The following is an 18,757-nucleotide window of genomic DNA, read 5'->3' on the forward strand; positions in this document are numbered from 1 at the left end:
ATATGTCATAATTACCAAATGCTTGACATCCAAGGGAGGGCAGTCTGAGCTGGGGGCTGTTGGAGAAGCTGGCAAAAGACAGGCAACAGTGGCGATCTCTGGTTACAGTCTTATGTGCTTCTTAGCACGAAGAGGATCAAGTAAGTGACATCCAATAGCAGTTGATTAATAAATCAATGTGCTCTAGTGGTGTTGTTAAACAAAACAAACTGTAATTGTTGATACAAGTTTATTAAACACTGCAGGTGTTTGTATTTTGTACACAAATGAGTAAAATGTGATGATGATACAACATGGTGAGATTAAATTTTAAGTCTACTAAAACTGTGCGCATTTGTATTTTATATAAATAAATCATGTTACACGGTGAGACAAGACTGTGTTGTTGCGTTTGTATTTTTCATCACTAAAAATGGCGTTACGATATGGTGAGGTGAAATTGTGATTTTATTGTGGATGTTTGTATTTTGTGTTAACCTGTACTTAGGCTAACTGAAACCATGATTATTTCAATGCCTGCTTACGGATACCTAGCTTAAGTCATAAATATTTTTCAAGCCGGTCCATTACTTATTTGGATGTGAAAATTACCTTCTTTTTTTTAACAAGTGTTTTGTCACTTAAATTTTATACGAAGCTGTTATCATTAGGGATTAAGTCCAGCCCTGTATTCAAAGCAAAATAAACTAAGTCAGAGGCAGATCTAGGGGGGACCCCAGGGGCCTTCCCCCCCTCCCCCTAAATTTTGTGAGTTATAATTTTATTATATATTAATGTTTTTTAATTTTTTTACCATCCCTCTCCCAACCTCCCGCAAAGTTCCCGTGGCATTCCGCCTCATGTCACTGGGGCTCCCCTAAATGGATTTTCTGGATCCGCCACTGCAAGTGGTAACTAGTTTTAATTGTCTATCAACACCTTTGCATGAGAAAATTGTTTAACCTTTTTATGAACTAAACTTTCTTTGTATCAAGCTGTTATTAATAGATATTTATGACTAAGGGATTTGGTGATAATGTGGTTGTGAAAAACAAGAGCATAAACAAAAAAATCTATGTATTCTATGGTTATCAAGAGCATCGAGTTTATTATAAGCCAATTTTATGCATCAATTTTTCTTCACCCACATTGCATCAAAAACTGCATACATCAGAGCTCAAACTTAAGAATTTGTCTCAGATGGCAATTTAAAAAAAAAAAAAAAATTGTCATGTGTGAAACGGTCCAATGACAACAATGTTGACCCTGCCTACATAAAAAAATTTAAAAAGTGACTTTTGCAGCAAATAAACATGACTGAAAGGTTATTTTGCTGTATGTAGACACATTTCAAATGTATAAATATTATATACTGACCAATAATGTACACCAGGTGCATACATTTTTCCATTGTTATGGAGCTTTACCGATGGCACAAAAGTGCCGTCGGTAATGTCCTATGGCAATTTATATCTCAATGCCAGCAATTATCTCAATGATGGCAAATTGTGATCCTTAAGTTCGAACCCTGCGCACATGGAAAATGACCAGACACTTTAAGTATTTTGTAAGATTTATCGATAATGACAGGATTAACACGTTGTTCCTGCATTCAATTCTCGTACGAGTGTGGGCTATTGGGACCATAGCTAGGATTTTTTGTGTGTGGGTGCAGGTGAATTCTTGGAATGAACGAGTATACCTAAAACTCCTCAAACTGTAAAGAAGAGGAGTTTCTTTAAGTTTCTATAATTTTTTCTGGATATTTTATTTTGGGGAGGGGCACAACTGCCTCCCCTGCATCCCCCCCCCCCCCCCCCCCCCAGCTATGGCCCTGGCTTTATTGCAGTGTTGGAGATCTTGTTTTCTTTCCACAATACTACCATTGTTCAAGCAGTGAAGAAAGTTGTCCACATGAAAATCTCTTAATTGATCATTTCCAGAACTAAGTCGTTCAGCTGGATACTGCCATCAAGTGTCAGTGAGAGAAAACGTTCTGCCGCTTTTGCGCTCACCGTACGAAGCGACGGTAACCGTAGCAACATCTTGCCGTACTTCCGCGTGTCTGATGGGTAATGGTGTTTGATGTATCGCTGCAGAGCGTCCAGGAAACGAGTCTGCAGTTGAACGATCGTCAGTTTGTCTTTTATTCCTATCGCATCTGGAAACACACAAACAAAAATGTTATTACATGAGAGAAATGTATGTGTAATACATAGAGATTATTATACAAGCTTGTGTGTCGTACTGATATTACGAAACGAGTGTCAGGATTTTTGTATTGCCCAAGCGAGAGTGAGGGTAATACATGAATCCTGACACGAGTTTCGTAAAGTCTGTATGACTCACACACGAGTGTAATAATTTCTTTATTATCCATATTATTAATGTTGTTTTATTTATTAATAACAAGACCCAACTCAAAATATTTTAGCCACAACTAGAAGGAGATGATGAAATGACGTCATATTTCAAACGCACAGATTGAACTAGGATTGGAGAAGCAACGTCATGTTATGAAGTCGCTTCCCAAAATTACGTCATTACACTTGTTATTACACGTGTGCTTCGTATGATTATTATTAACTCGGTTATGTTGAACCATATGGATAATAACATCTAAGTATTACCCATTTGGTTAAAAATATTTTGGTACATATATCAAAGTGGTACGTCCCACTAGAACACCAAGTGTGACGTAACACTTCGCGACGTCGTCAATGGGTGCACTGCAACCTTACAGGAACGCCAACCAAACGAGTTGAGTAATATAAATTAAGATCGATTATGGGTAATAAATAGGATATTAAACTCGCTACCATTTCGAATCATGTTTATGTTCCTCGTGAAATTTAATCAAACATGGTACTTAATTTCAAAGATAAAGTAAGAGTGTTGAATATACTGTGACTGTGTATAGCACATGGTTATTATATTAAACATGGCAAATGTGTCAAATATATCGTCAGACTACAGTATAAAAACACAGTGCTTCTTTATCGGTAGTTAGTGTTGTAAGATCATATGCCAACTATGGTACAATTATCTTTTTAATTCGTGTTTCTCTTTTTTTGAAGAAAAATGTCTTTTACCTTGATTTGTGAGAACGATGGCATTGAGGATACAGAATTCTGTTTCATATAGTATTTATCTTTTTAGGGTGTGTATTGTATCTATAGATGAAGAAAAATGTGTTTTACCTGGATATGTGAGAACGATGGCATTGAGGATATAGAATTCTGTTTCATATAGTATTTATCTTTTTAGGGTGTGTATTGTATCTATAGATGAAGAAAAATGTGCTTTACCTGGATACGTGAGAACGATGGCATTGAGGATACAGAATTCTGTTCTGTCGATGTGCGTCTCGGCAAGTCTAGACGCAAACTCTATCGTAGCGCCAATCAGCTCACTGCCCCAGCCCATCGAAAATATATAATCAGATGATAACACGATCCCTTCACAAAACTTCACTGTATTGTCCATACCCATAGACCTGGGGGAAAAATACAGTGTTAGTAAATATGTGATATTACGACACAATTTCCTTGTAAAACTTCACTGATGTTGTCCATACCCATAGACCTGGGAAATAAATACAGTGTTTGAAAATATCTGATATTATGACACCGTTATCTCCTCGTAAAACTTCAATGTGTTATCCATACCAATAAACCCAAGAAACAAATACAGCATTTGAAAACAAGTTCAAAAGTTATTGTTAAATTAATAATATATTATTCAAAAACATTAATAATAGGGAACTTAATTAGGAGATAACCATATTGAGTTTTTAGATTTGCGGGTGTTATTGTCTATTTGATCTTGCAAATGTAATTTGTTAAATGAAACATTTACGGGCATCAAATAGACAATAGCGCCCACAAATCAAAAACTCAAAATGGTTATGTCCATTGTAAACTGAATCTTTTTTGTATGCAACTAACTGTATATTTGGTATTTCTTGAAAAAAATACCTGGCTACAATCTAACTGTAGACCCTTGAATCGTCAACTTCACCTGTTCCAATTGCTAATGACGTCACTTTCTAATGACGTGATTAGTTTTCCGAGTGTTATTCTTATTTGATCCCGGAAAAAGAAAGTAATTAACCAATCACAATACAGAACACACTTGCCATCAGTTTACAATTGATCTTTACTTAAAATTATCTCAATGGATGAGCAGGTAGGTGGATGGACAGATGAATAGATCAATGGATGAATATAGGATGAATGAAGATGAATAAATGAAAGGATGGATGAAAACTTTGTTTTAACGACACCACTAGAGAACATATATGTAGATTTATTCATCATTGGCTATTGGATGTCAAACATTTGGTAATTTTGACATATAGTATTAGAAAAGAAACCAATTACATTATTCCATTAGTAACAAGAGATCTTTTATATGCACCGTCACACAGATAGGATAGCACATACCACAGCCTTTGGTATATCAGTCGTGGTGCACTGGATGGAACAAGAAAAAACCCAATGGGCCACAAACATAATTCGGGCAAAAGCGATAGAGATACATAGGGAACATGTGCTAACCTGAAGTCTTTTCACCATTTATTTTCATCATTCTACCCTCAAAATTATTGTAATCCATGTAGAAATGCATAGTAACTCGTTTGCAATCCTATATAGCTGTTTGGCAGTAATGCTAATATGAAAACATTTTGTTATCCAGATTCTGGCATTTTCGTTTAATTTGGTAAAAAACCAGCCTGCCACCTCTACAAAAATGGGAGGCCATACACCAATAATTTGGATATGGGGATAATTTAAATGTTCATATTCCAGACAACATTCTGTTGGGACATTTAGACAGTCACTGTGTCTATGACCGACACATCCATCATTGTGTGTAAAATTATGATTTCCAGGAGTGCAACACAAACCTATATGCGAGTCTAAGAACATTCAGTTCCATAAAAGATGATTTCAACAAAGCCATCTGGTCAGGCATATCCAAATCACGAAAACCTGAAAAAACAAACAAAAAACACACCATAAATGATATTAAACAAAATGAAATTAAGATAAGTAGAGATTATTATACGAGCTTGGGTGTTGTACTGATCTTACGAAAAGAGTGTCAGGATTTTTGTATTGTCCGAGCGAAAGTGAGGGTAATATGTACATAAATCCTGACACGAGTTTCATAAAATCAAAATGAAACTCATGTGAGTGTAATAATTTCTTATTGTTATTTTTTTATGAACAATAAGGGCTGTCTCAAAAAATTTCAACCACAACTAGAAGGAGACAACGAAATGACGTCATATTTCACATGCACAGTCTGAGTTAGGACTAGGCAAGCAACCTCATGTTATGACGTCGCTTCCCAAAATTACATCATTACACTTGTTATTACATATGTGCTTCTTATAATTTTTATTAACTTGGTTATGTTGAACCTATTGGGATAATAACGTCTGCTTATTACTCCCAGCAGGCACTTGTAACCATGGAAATACAAATCATCAGTGTAACATACAATATTATTGGATGATTTGGTGTTTATCCACCAATGAACTTATCAGTACTAAACACACAAATGACGTCATATCGTTTAAAGAGTTTACATTTACATCACTGATTTTTATTGTTAAATTCTGTAATAAAATGTTATTTTTAGAACAATTCATTATAGATGTTTTGAACAGAATAAATAAAACTAATTTTTGAAAATTATCTGTAATTATTGTTATTTTATAACAAATTCATGTAGATTTTTGAACAGAATAAATAAAACTAATTTTTGAAAATTATCTGTAATTATTGTTATTTTATAACAATTCATGTAGATTTTTGGAACAGAATAAATAAAACTTAAGTTTTTGAAAATTATCAGTGTTTGTTCTGCACTAAGACTAAGATAGACGGTCCACTAAGCACTTGTAAAAAGGTTACTATTGATTATAATCTGGACATGGGGGTTGTAATGGATAATCAGATACAATGGTTATTAATATTAGCATAAATTTGACATGCAAAGGGGTATGGAATTAAGCAGATTTGACTGTATACCATTATTTTATGCAGGGAACATTTTGTTCAGTATCACACCGCGATTCGCTATGCAAATTTCAGAGATCGCTACACAATCTGGACTAGCTCTGGGTATTCCAGAAAATTTCGCCAAGTCAACATTTTAAACTTCAAAAATTACAAAAAACCCCAGTTATTTTGTAATAAAATATTAAATATTAAATTTTTTCGCCAAATTAAAATAAAATTTGCCAATTGTTTCTAAAATTCGTAACTGGCAAATTTGGCGAGTGTCAGAGCCAGCCCTGACAATTTTAAAACATTAAACAGTAGTTGCTAATCAATTTGCAGTTAACTAGGAAAAAAAATATTGCTAATCAAGATTTTGAAAACAAAACGTTCCCTGTCATGATTTTCGTTATTATTATGGTCTCTTAAGGGTTAAGGATTAATTCTGGGTAACTGCCAACCACTGAGCCATGTCCTGTTATTAAGTTCTGAAGGAAGGAAGGAAATGTTTTATTTAACAACGCACTCAACACATTTTATTTACGGTTATATGGCGTCAGACATATGGGTAAGGACCACACAGATACTGAGAGAGGAAACCCGCTGACACCACTTCATGGGCTACTCTTTTCGATTAGCAGCAAGGGATCTTTTATATGCACCATCCTATAGACAGGATAGCACATACCACGGCCTTTGATGTACCAGTCGTGGTGCACTGGCTGGAGCGAGAAATAGCGCAATGGGCCCACTGACGGGGATCGATCCCAAACCGACCACACATCAAGCGAGCGCTGTACCATTGGGCTACGCCTCGCCCTAAGTTCTGAAATAAAACTGCTTACCAGGCACTTTCTTGGCCCACTCAATAATGTACTTGAGTTCTGCATACGCGTAGTGCATCAGATCATTCACACTGATAGTGGAGGAAATGTCTGGTTGGCTGCCTGCAAATAAACACCGAAAGGAAAGGCATTTGATTTTAAAACACCTCGGCATATTTTTAAGGATTGTCTGGTATTTCTTTTACGTTCTTCGGGGTATGAACAAAATGAAAATCACCCGCAAACTGTGTGAATTCAAATTTACAATTACTATTACAATGCTTCGCCACATTACAATACAAAATGGTCTACTTACAAATTGGTATGTTTTTATTTTTCATAATTCTGGAAAAAATATTAAATTTAAATTTTAAAAGAATTAAGAATGTACTGTTTGTCAAATATATCATATCAAAACATTATCATGGGATATGTTATATTGATTGCTTACGAAGCCAAAACAAGGATGTGAAGAGTGACTGACATCGACCTTAATAGAAAACGTAATTTTAGTGTTAGTAAAATGTTTGAGAAGGTCACTGGCCCTCTCATTAGCTTTAGAAAGTACCCTATGTTTTACAGCTGATAATTTTCACTAGCCCAGGCCTAACATTCAGTAGCCAGGTAACACTAAACCAAATAACTTCTGGCTGGGTCAAAATTGGAGATGCATCCAACTTTTGATAGAGCAGTTAATACCACAATTCATTGGTGATAAATGTGAGTCTGTTGTAAAAATAATTCCTCCCTGTCATGGATGGAACTCTCTGGTGAAGTCAGAGGTTGTGCCCATGACAGGTATGCTTGAACACTTCTCTGATGGAAGCATGCCAGAAACTACCCATACCCACACACAAAAAATTAGTTTCATCTGGGCAAAAAATGTATGCAATTTTATTACATCTAGTAGTACCACTGTGTCTAGTAACCTCATGTTTGAAACATGTATGGGTTACCTATAAAAAAGTACTCAAATTCTGTGTGGAACTGGGGTGGTCATAGATGCTACCCATTATCTCTGAAATGAGTAGCTTGACCTGTTTATGGGATGGTGCATATAAAAGATCTACTAATGGGGAAAAAGTAGCAGGTTTTCTCTCTCAAGACTATATGTCAAAATAACCATATGTTTTAAATCCAATAGCCGGTGATTAAATTATCAATGTGCTCTAGAGCTACTGTCTGAGCATTCGAACAAAGAAAGAAAGAAATGTTTTATTTAATGACGCACTCAAAACATTTTATTTATGGTTATATGGCGTCAGATATATCATTAAGGACCACACAGATATTGAGGGAGAAAACCCGCTGTCACCACTTCATGGGCTATTCTTTTCCATTAGCAGCAAGGGATCTTTTATATGCACCATCCCACAGACAGGGTAGTACATACCACGACCTTTGATATAACAGTCGTGGTGTACTGGCTGGAATGAGAAATAGCCCAATAGGGCCACTAACGGGGATCGATCCTAAACCGACCGCGCATCAAGCAAGTGCTTTACCACTGGGCTACGTCCCGCTCCGAAGAAGAAAACGAAATACATCAATTAAAGTTTAACTTACACGCACCTTCGTAAGCGGGGAACGTGTCTGGACGTGCAGCCACCAAGCTCTCGATGAGGGAATCGTTCAGGTCTGTGTGATCCGCTGGGAAGGAAGAGAACTGTGAGCCCGTCTCCTCCGTACGCTGACGTTTTCGATGCTTACCGCCCGGCGACCGGTCTTCTCGCACCGCTGATAACAAACATATAAATATACTTTACACAGGGCTAGCTCTGGGTGAGAAGATAATTTCGCCAAATTATCTATTAAAGTTAAAAAAATAGCAGAAACACCGATATATTCTGTAACAAAATGTCAATTATTACAAGTCATTTTTTCGGCAAATTAAAATAAAATTCGACAATTGATTTTAATATTCTCAATTGGTCGATTTGGCAAGTGCCAGAGCTAGACCTGCTTTACAGATTTATGGATCGTTTGTTATTTCTTTTAGGTTCGTTGGGGCATGATAAAAAACAGAAATGCCCGCACAACAGGGCTAGCTGTGGAAAAGAAAGAAATGTTTTATTTAAGGACGCACTCAACACATTTTAATTACGGTTATATGGCATCAGACATATGGTTAAGGACCACACAGATATTGAGACGAAACCCGCTGTTGCCACTTCATGGGCTACTCTTTCCGATTAGCAGCAAGGGATCTTTTATATGCACCATCCCACAGACAGGATAGCACATATCATGGCCTTTGATATACTAGTCGTGGTGCACTGGCTGTGACGAGAAATAGCCCAATGGGCCCACCGACAGTGATCGATCCCAGACCGACCGCGCATCGAGCGAGCGCTGTACCACTGAGCTACGTACCGCCCCTAAAAAAAAAAAAAAAACTGTGGAAACCCGCCATTATTTACAACAAAATATCAATCACTACATGAAATTATTTCGCCAAATAAAAATAAAATTTGCCAGTTAAATTTAAAATTTGCAAATGCCGATTTTTGATGAATGGCAAAATATGTGAATCACATGAAGTGGTTCACATAAAAGTTTGCCACGCTTTTTTTTAAGAGAGGGTGGGTCGGGGGGGTATGCACCTAAATGAAATAACAGACAATCCTTACAATTAAATTTAAATTTGAAACATACTAGGTTATAAATAGAGAATACTACATGAGCAGTGTTCGAGATTAACGGTATCCTGATATCCCGGGGATACCAGAATTTAATTTTGGATACCAAACTTCAAGAACCCAGTATTTTGAAATGTTAGTATCCAACTGGGATACTGGCCAAAAAATGTAATCTCAAACACTGATGAGTAGCTGTTAGATACCTTTTATCTTATAAGTTGTTTTAAAATGTATTTAAAAAGCGAAATTAACTAGCCCTACTTTAATAAATACAATCAGATGCAGGTATGTCACCCACAGAGGAAGATAGAGGAAGATAGAACTTTAAAACCCTTTAATTTGGGTAGGTGGGTGGGGCAGGAAAGTAATATTTACATAAAGATGTAAATGCAGCATTTTACCACTTTGTTTTTCACTAGCCGTTGGGCATGATGATAGCAGTTATTTACTAGTCCAACAATGAATAGTGCTAGCCATGGAAGTGGGGCTAGCATATTCTTGCCCACTGGACAGGGTTATCCAGCTTTTGCACGGTGCTAGATAAATCTGTCTGACCCTAGGGCTAGATAAATCTGTCTGATCCGAGGGCTAGTTAAATCTGTCTGACCCGAGGGCTAGATAAATCTGTCTGACCCAAGGGCTAGATAAATCTGTCTGACCCGAGGACTAGATAAATCTGTCTGACCCGAGGGCTAGATAAATCTGTCTGACCCGAGGGCTAGATAAATCTGTCTGACCCTAGGGCTAGATAAATCTGTCTGACCCTATGGCTAGATAAATCTGTCTGACCCGAGGGCTAGATAAATCTGTCTGACCCTAGGGCTAGATAAATCTGTCTGACCCTATGGCTAGATAAATCTGTCTGACCCGAGGGCTAGATAAATCTGTCTGACCCGAGGGCTAGTTAAATCTGTCTGACCCGAGGGCTAGATAAATCTGTCTGACCCTAGGACTAGATAAATCTGTCCGATCCGAGGGCTAGATAAATCTGTCTGATCCTAGGGCTAGATAAATCTGTCTGATCCGAGGGCTAGATAAATCTGTCTGATCCGAGGGCTAGATAAATCTGTCTGATCCGAGGACTAGATAAATCTGTCTGATCCTAGGGCTAGATAAATCTGTCTGATCCGAGGGCTAGATAAATCTGTCTGATCCGAGGGCTAGATAAATCTGTCTGATCCTAGGACTAGATAAATCTGTCCGATCCGAGGGCTAGATAAATCTGTCCGATCCTAGGGCTAGATAAATCTGTCTGACCCGAGGGCTAGATAAATCTGTCTGACCCGAGGGCTAGATAAATCTGTCTGACCTGAGGGCTAGTTAAATCTGTCTGACCCGAGGGCTAGTTAAATCTGTCTGACCGGAGGGCTAGTTAAATCTGTCTGACCCGAGGGCTAGATAAATCTGTCTGACCCGAGGGCTAGATAAATCTGTCTGACCCGAGGGCTAGTTAAATCTGTCGGACCCTATGGCTAGATAAATGTGTCTGACCTGAGGGCTAGTTAAATCTGTCGGACCCTATGGCTAGATAAATCTGTCTGACCTGAAGGCTAGATAAATCTGTCTGACCGGAGGGCTAGATAAATCTGTCTGACCTGAGGGCTAGATAAATCTGTCTGACCCTAGGGCTAGATAAATCTGTCTGACCGGAGGGCTAGATAAATCTGTCTGACCTGAAGGCTAGATAAATCTGTCTGACCTGAAGGCTGGATAAATCTGTCTGACCTGAGGCTGGATAAATCTGTCTGACCTGAGGGCTAGATAAATCTGTCTGACCTGAGGGCTAGATAAATCTGTCTGACCTGAGGGCTAGATAAATCTGTCTGACCTGAAGGCTTGATAAATCTGTCTGACCCGAGGGCTAGATAAATCTGTCTGACCCGAGGGCTAGTTAAATCTGTCGGACCCTAGGGCTAGATAAATCTGTCTGACCCTAGGGCTAGATAAATCTGTCTGACCCTAGGGCTAGATAAATCTGTCTGACCGGAGGGCTAGATAAATCTGTCTGACCCTAGGGCTAGATAAATCTGTCCGACCCGAGGGCTAGACGATTTCTACATATGCGTGACATCATATCTCATGTTTTACGACGATTGACGTCATAACTCGTGGTTTTTAAAATTCTGTTTGCCATTTAACATTGTATCATTGTTTTAAAAATATTTAAACTAATTAATATTTCAACTTTATATTTATTGGTAAGTTGAAGATTACATATTTATGTCGTTGCATAAGGTGGACTATATTTTTCCCCGTGTATGATTAAATCAGTTTGCAGGTGAAATGTATACGAATCGTTCTACAATAAACAGAATCATTCTACAATAAACAGACCATAGCTTACAAAATTAATGTTTTGTTATTGTAATTAAATAGACAAGAAAAAGAATCAATCACTACTGTGCGGTATAGATAAGGCAATTCCAATGGTGATAGATTCTATTATTCTCCCATCCCTAGCCATGCAAGAGAGGCGTATTCCGTGACGTCAGCCCATGCGGAATAAATCTGTCTTGTATGACCACGTGACTTCTGTTGTTGAGCGGATATTAATACTGGGTGACGTCATGTAAACGGCAAAATAACGCAAGAAATGCTTTTTATATTTCATAAAAACAAGGAAACCTGCTGTCATAATAAAATTATACTATCATTTTCGGTTTATACTTCTAGTACACTTTTAGTATAAACCATTTTTGGGTACGATCTTTTCAATGGTTATAATTATTTTTATTGTAAGATAAAAAATTAAAAATGTAGGTTTTTCACGTTTTCCCAAAATGCTTGTTTTTCATCTACTGGATGAGAGAAAAATAATCCTCCATTATGTATCCATGTGGGACAGGGCTATTCCACCTACATAATATGATGTCAGGGACGAGGCTTGCCGAAATTATGTACCCTCGGGTGGAATAGCCCTGTCCCACATGGACACATATGAAGGTTTCTATTAATCTAGAAGCCCTGCGGAGGACAGAGCAACAATTCGCCTGAAATATTGTGCCCTGCAGGCTCCTACCTACCATCTCTCTTCATGCCCATGCGGAGACACTTCCTGAATCGGCAGAACTGACAGCTGTTCCGTGTGTACTTGTTGATCACACAGCTCTGGTTGTTCTTGCACGTGTACGTCAGTTTCTTCTGCACAGTGCGCTTGAAGAATCCCTTGCAGCCCTCGCACGAGAACGCCGAGTAGTGAAACCCGCTGGCGCGGTCCGAGCACACGATGCACCGTGGGAAACCCTCGTCGTCAAGGTTACACGTGATGCCATCGGATCCCACCTCGGGCGCCAGTTTGATCTGTACGACTTCCACCTTCTTAGACTCGGTGGAATTTGGCTGTACAGGCTGAGTCGTCGAGTCGAGCTGCCCGCCGTCTTTGTTGCAGATGATTAATGAGTCGCCGACATTGCTGTCCTGAAGGTAAAGGAAAATGAGTTTACTGCCACAGGCCTTGACCTTCGGTTTTTTAAGTGGTAGCCCACCAGGCTACCAGGTTATAAAATCTAGCCCAAAAACTTTTGAAAAAAAGAAGAAGAGGAGAGAGAAAAGCAACTGTCACCTCAGCACTATGTTAGAGAAGAAACACACAGCCACATTGGTTAGTCAGAATTTTTTTTAGTTTCGTTTAACGACACCACTAGAGCACATTAATTTATTAATCATGAGCTTTTTGGATGTCAAACATATTAACAGTTATAAAGAAGAAAGGAAGGAAATGTCCTGGAGGTAAAGAAAAATGAAAGAAAGAAATGTTTTATTTAACGACGCACTCAACACATTTTATTACGGTTATATGGCGTCAGACATATGGTTAAGGACCACACAGATATTGAGAGAGGAAACCTGCTGTCGCCATTTCATGGGCTACTCTTTTCGATTAGCAGCAAGGGATCTTTTATATGCACCATCCCACAGACAGGGTAGTATATACCATGGCCTTTGATATACTGGCTGGAACGAGAAATAGCCTGATGGGTCCACCGATGGGGATCGATCCCACAGCGACCGCGCGCTGTACCACTGGGTTATGTTCCGCCCCGTAAAGGAAAATGACTTTACCGTCACAATGGCACTATGTTAGAAAAGAAACGCACAGCCACATTGGTTAGTCATAAAGAAAAAAAATAGTTTTGTTTAACGACACCACTAGAGCACATTAATTTATCAATCACTGGCTTTTTGGATGTCAAACATATAGTCGTTGTAACAGTCACAGAGAGGAAACCCGCTAAATCTTCCCATTAGTAGCAAGGAATCTTTTTATATGCACAATCTCACAGATAGGATAGCACATACCATGGCCTCTCTGTGGAATGGTGCTTATATAAGATCCTTTGCTACTAATGGAAAAATGTAGTGGGTTTTCTCTCCAAGACTATATCATAGTATATGTAAAAATTACCAAATATTTGCCATCCAATAGCCAATGATTAATAACTCAATGACCGGCCTCGGTGGCTTCGTGGTTAGGCCATCGATCTACAGGCTGGTAGGTACTGGGTTCCGATCCCAGTCGAGGCATGGGATTTTTAATCCAGATACCGACTCCAAACCCTGAGTGAGTGCTCCGCAAGGCTCAATGGGTAGGTGTAAACCACTTGCACCGACCAGTGATCCATAACTGGTTGAACAAAGGCCATGGTCTGTGCTATCCTGCCTGTGGGAAGCGCAAATAAAAGATCCCTTGCTGCCTATCGGAAGAGTAGCCCATGTAGTGGCGACAGCGGGTTTCCTCTCAAAACCTGTGTGGTCCTGAACCATATGTCTGATGCCATATAACCGTAAATAAAATGTGTTGAGTGCGTCGTTAAATAAAACACTTCTTTCTTTTAATAACTCAACAAACATTAACTTGGCACTAAGACTGCTTTGTAAAATGGGGCCCAAATGAGGTAATCCTACACGCATCTGTCTCTTGAAAAATTACCTACAATTTTTTAGTGGTTTTAGCATGTGATTTTTTAATTAGGTATAAACAAAAAAAATTTGATAAAAAGTACATAATTATGTGTAAGTCGCCTCTATGTACATTGTGCCTTGTTTATATGGAAAAGTTTACCTTGGTGCCACTCCAACTTGCTTTGGTGCCCTTATTTCTGTTATTAAACTGAAGGTACTACTTGTCCTGCTCCCCCCTCCACACAAATTAAAATTCAACCCCCCGTCAGTCACCACGGAACTGCTGTTCTGTCCACCAACCTGAAATGACGACTGACTGTTTGTTAAAGTTATCGTAGTCTGAGCAATAGACTGGTTTTCCTCACTGTTGTCATTCATGATTAGCAGGATGTTGTTGGTGCCATCTGGTGGAGAACCACCATCTTGTTCCTGACATTCAGCCATCACCTACAAAAAATAACAATACCAACACCCTTAAATACTGTCAATACTGAAAAAGTATAATTGTTAAGCTTCAAGGTGCCGCAGGTGTGAACACTCCGGATACCAATCCAGGTATCCGAGATGGCCAATCACAGCAATACTCATAATCACATCATTATGACTGTACAGGGCTTCTGAATTATGGTAGCCCCACTCCCACGGCTAGTTAAATTTTTTTTTTTTTTTTTTTTTTTTTTGCAAATTTTATTTTAGTTTGGCGGAATAATTTTATGTAATAACTGATATTTTTAGAAAATACAGGGCTACATGTAGCTCTGGATGCGCAAAACAATTTGCCAAATTATCTATTCAACTTCAAAAATTGCAAAAAACAAACAGTTATTTTCTAATAGAATATCAATTATTACATGAAATTATTTCGCTAGCTCTGAAATAAGTAACAATTTCTGCAAATTTTGAAGTTTAATAAACAATTTGGCAAATGTTTTGCTCACCCAGAGATAGTAGCCCTCTTAATCATCTACAGGCTTCTGTAAAGTTAGCAGGATTCTGTGGTTCCCAGATTTTGGCTACAATTATGAAACAGAATCCTAAAATGCAGGCATCTATAATAAATCACAGTTATTATTCTGGCAGAAACCTAAAAACAAAATCATCAAATTCATTGCTGCAAAGTTAGCAGGATTCTGTGGTTCCCAGATTTTGGCTGCCATTATGAAATGGAATCCTAAAATACAGGCATCTGTAATAAATCACGGTTATGATTCTGGCAGAAACCTAAAAACAAATTCATCAAATTCATGGCCTGATCTACACATACAACAAGGGCACTATAAATATTCACCAACACCCTTACATTACAAAGTTACATGCTTTGCAATCGGTACCAGTTGAGTTAGTTTCAGGGCAAGCTCTGGGTGATGTCGCCAAACCATCTTAAAAATGAAAAAGCTAGAGCTATTTTCCAACAAGATATTAATTATTACACAAATTATTTTCGACAAATTCAGTGTTCTCGCTGGGTGAAAATTAAAGGAGGGCGGTCGCGCGGCACCACACCATTAAAAAAACAAAAACAAAAAAGGGGGGGGGGGGGGAGCTTGGTTACCATATTGTTGTGTGTTGGTTGACTTTGTGGAAAAACATACTTCTTATTTTGCCTACAAAAAAGTGCAAAAAAGTTTATACGAAATACAAGCAGACTCATCTTTTAATTGAACCGACATTCACAAGCAGTTCCGGTTTTGCAGAACCGATCAAAGTTTTAATATTATTTTTAATAAAGATTTCAAGATATACGAAAAACAATAAAGATGTTTGTAAAGTGATCCCCTAATGTCGGATACATTTTTTGTTATTTCCATCTTCATCGAATGAATCGATCGCTGTCATAAAATATTGCCAGCTAATAAAAAGTAGAGAGAAAATCCGCTATGTACATTTTTTCCATTAGTAGCAAGAGATCTTTTATATGCATCATCCCACAGACAGGATAGTACATACCATGACCTTTGATTCACCATTCGTGGTGCACAGGCTGGGCCTAGTCCAGAGGGGCGTAGTAAGTGTGGTTCTTACTATGTTCGGATCTTGTTACATACCCTATATATAGCTTTATTAAAAAATGTTTGCACCATGTTTCAACCATCACTCAACCGAAATAGTGCAACAAATGGACATACAAACCAAAAATGTATTTAACCTGTCGTACTCACAAAATACTGACTGAAGTACTTGCATCATTATTAACAAAATAAATCTTCAATGACAACATTAAAAAAATATCCCCGCAATTTTAAATTTGCCAAGTAGAGGGAAGCAACTCGCCATGCACATTATGAAAAGTATTGACTTAATAATAACATGCCCTGTGGCTGTGCAGTGCAACGGGCCTACCAGACTGAGTCACTGACCGTGCATCAAGTGAACCCTTTACCAATTGTCTCCCCCCCCCCACCCCCGTTGAAATAAGGGTTAACCTAGCCCGAGTACTCTGACTGTAAGAGAGCTAGACGGACATTTGGACATAAACACGCTCTCATTACAGTCAGAGACCAACCTATGTCTTTTTTTGGCAATTCCTGACTACCAAACGGTAGGCAACGAGTCCCGCTCTAATACCACAACAATCCTATGTTTGACATCAAATACCTTTACATCAATCATTTTCGAGTTAAGTGATACAAAAAAATCTACATATTAATCACTAATACACTTACTACAGAAAGAAACCCGACAGCACCCACATTCAGCTACGCTTCGTGACACTCCGTCGCAACAATTGCAAAGCTTGGCGATCTATTTCGAGACTGGGCGATTCCGCCTTGTGCAGCAGTTACAGGGGTCATCTCATAAGAGGAGGCAGTACGTAGCACATACTTTTGCCGTATCCTGTCGATAACACCCCAAATGTATCCTTCAAATTCAAAATGGAGTCAATAATGTGTAATTGTTTTGGTTTAATGACGTAATGAAATCCAAATTCATCCAAAACGGCATTAGCCAACTCTTCCATGTTGTAACTTCGCTTGATATGAGATGGCTCCTGTAACTGCTGCACAAGGCGGAATCGCCCAGTGCGCGATCACGTGGTCTACGTCTCGAAATAGATCGCCGAGCTTTGCAATTGTTGCGACGGAGTGTCACGAAGCGTAGCTGAATGTGGGTGCTGTCGGGTTTCTTTCTGTAGTAAGTGTATTAGTGATTAATATGTGGATTTTTTTTGTATCACTTAACTCGCAAATGATTGATGTAAAGGTATTTGACGTCAAACATAGGATTGTTGTGGTATTAGAGCGGGACTCGTTGCCTACCGTTTGGTAGTCAGGAATTGCCAAAAAAAAGACATAGGTTGGTCTCTGACTGTAATGAGAGCGTGTTTATGTCCAAATGTCCGTCTAGCTCTCTTACAGTCAGAGTACTCGGGCTAGGGTTAACCCTAAATGCTGTAACAGTTGGAAGCCTTGTCCAATTTTCAATCATTTAGAAATGTTTAGACATTCAAACTGTATTAAACGTTGTTGTTGTTTTGAGGGCCCACGGGAGAAGGGGAGAAAACTCAGGAAAAGTGTGAAGAGATCAATTGATCAACTGAGATATTATGACATTTGACGAGGTGACTTACTTTCATTACAATATTGCTATTTTTAACTAGCGTTTAACTACAACAAGAAAATGGTGGATAGTGGTGATAAGGAACAGTTTGGTCAATATTGTTCGTAGATAACCGATACTTACAAGAACAAATTGTTTTCTAGACCTATATTCTAAAACATTTCGCCAATAATAAAAGTATGCCGGTACCAGTCGAGTCATAAAAGGGTGATACTAAACTTATTATTCACATTTGTTATACACTTTTCTTTGATGGAACGTATTATTCTATGTGTTGACCGTCTGTACGTCAGTCCATTAACTTTTCTTGTTCTGACCACATCTTGGATTCAGATGCATGCAGAACCATCAGAATGCTGGTTAATTGGCCACAAAACCAACTCGCCCTAGCGGTTGGTCAACTCGCCACAAACTGGTTTAAAATGTCTCGGTCCCAAAACGTTACCAACTCGTCCCAGTGGTTGGTCAACCTGCTCCAATTCCACTTTATTGTCCATAAATTGACGATACATTAAAAAAAATGGATGTCTGCTACATTAGTCTGTCGTTTTATTTATTTGGTACAGCTTGATTTATGTTGATTTTGACCATTTGCGGACTAAATTATTGTTGGTTTTACTGTCGCAAATTGAGTTTTATCAGCGACATCTGTGATGAATGGTAATCCAAGGGTATATTTACTTTTGCAATATTTCACACCTGGACGGAAGAGGAAATCTCACTACCACGGCACCAACAAGCAACACCAAGCTCTACAAACCGCCTCCACCTCGTCCGACGTACACAATTGCTCGAGTCATGGCAACCTAGGGAGACACCCTACAGCACCAACCTGGTCATAACA

General features: G+C 38.5%; 1 protein-coding gene across 1 annotated transcript; it reads right to left on the minus strand.

Moving 5' to 3' along the window:
* Positions 1-212: 212 nt before the first annotated feature.
* Positions 213-18,104, minus strand: LOC121386481 (retinoic acid receptor RXR-alpha-B-like). The gene is made up of 8 exons (XM_041517395.1): positions 18,037-18,104; positions 14,656-14,802; positions 12,477-12,870; positions 8,387-8,551; positions 6,836-6,937; positions 4,889-4,973; positions 3,288-3,475; positions 213-2,140 (listed from the first exon to the last, which is right to left on the minus strand). Exons 2-8 carry the CDS (start codon positions 14,797-14,799, stop codon positions 1,905-1,907), a joined length of 1,314 nt encoding a protein of 437 aa, XP_041373329.1. The 5' UTR covers positions 14,800-14,802; positions 18,037-18,104; the 3' UTR covers positions 213-1,904.
* Between the last annotated feature and the right edge of the window lie 653 nt (positions 18,105-18,757).

Source organism: Gigantopelta aegis, chromosome 12, assembly GCF_016097555.1.
Source record: "Gigantopelta aegis isolate Gae_Host chromosome 12, Gae_host_genome, whole genome shotgun sequence".
NCBI classification, from domain to species: Eukaryota; Metazoa; Mollusca; class Gastropoda; order Neomphalida; family Peltospiridae; genus Gigantopelta; species Gigantopelta aegis.

What these genes read in the sequence shown, in the direction of transcription:
- LOC121386481 (XM_041517395.1), bottom strand. Translation starts at nt 14,799, where the DNA reads ATGGCTGAATGTCAGGAACAAGATGGTGGTTCTCCACCAGATGGCACC. An exon ending in GTGGGCCAAGAAAGTGCCTG is followed by an intron (nt 4,974 to 6,835) that starts GTAAGCAGTTTT and finishes TTGTTTTTTCAG; the next exon opens with GTTTTCGTGATTTGGATATG. An exon ending in CATCGTTCTCACGTATCCAG is followed by an intron (nt 2,141 to 3,287) that starts GTAAAGCACATT and finishes GTGTGTTTCCAG; the next exon opens with ATGCGATAGGAATAAAAGAC.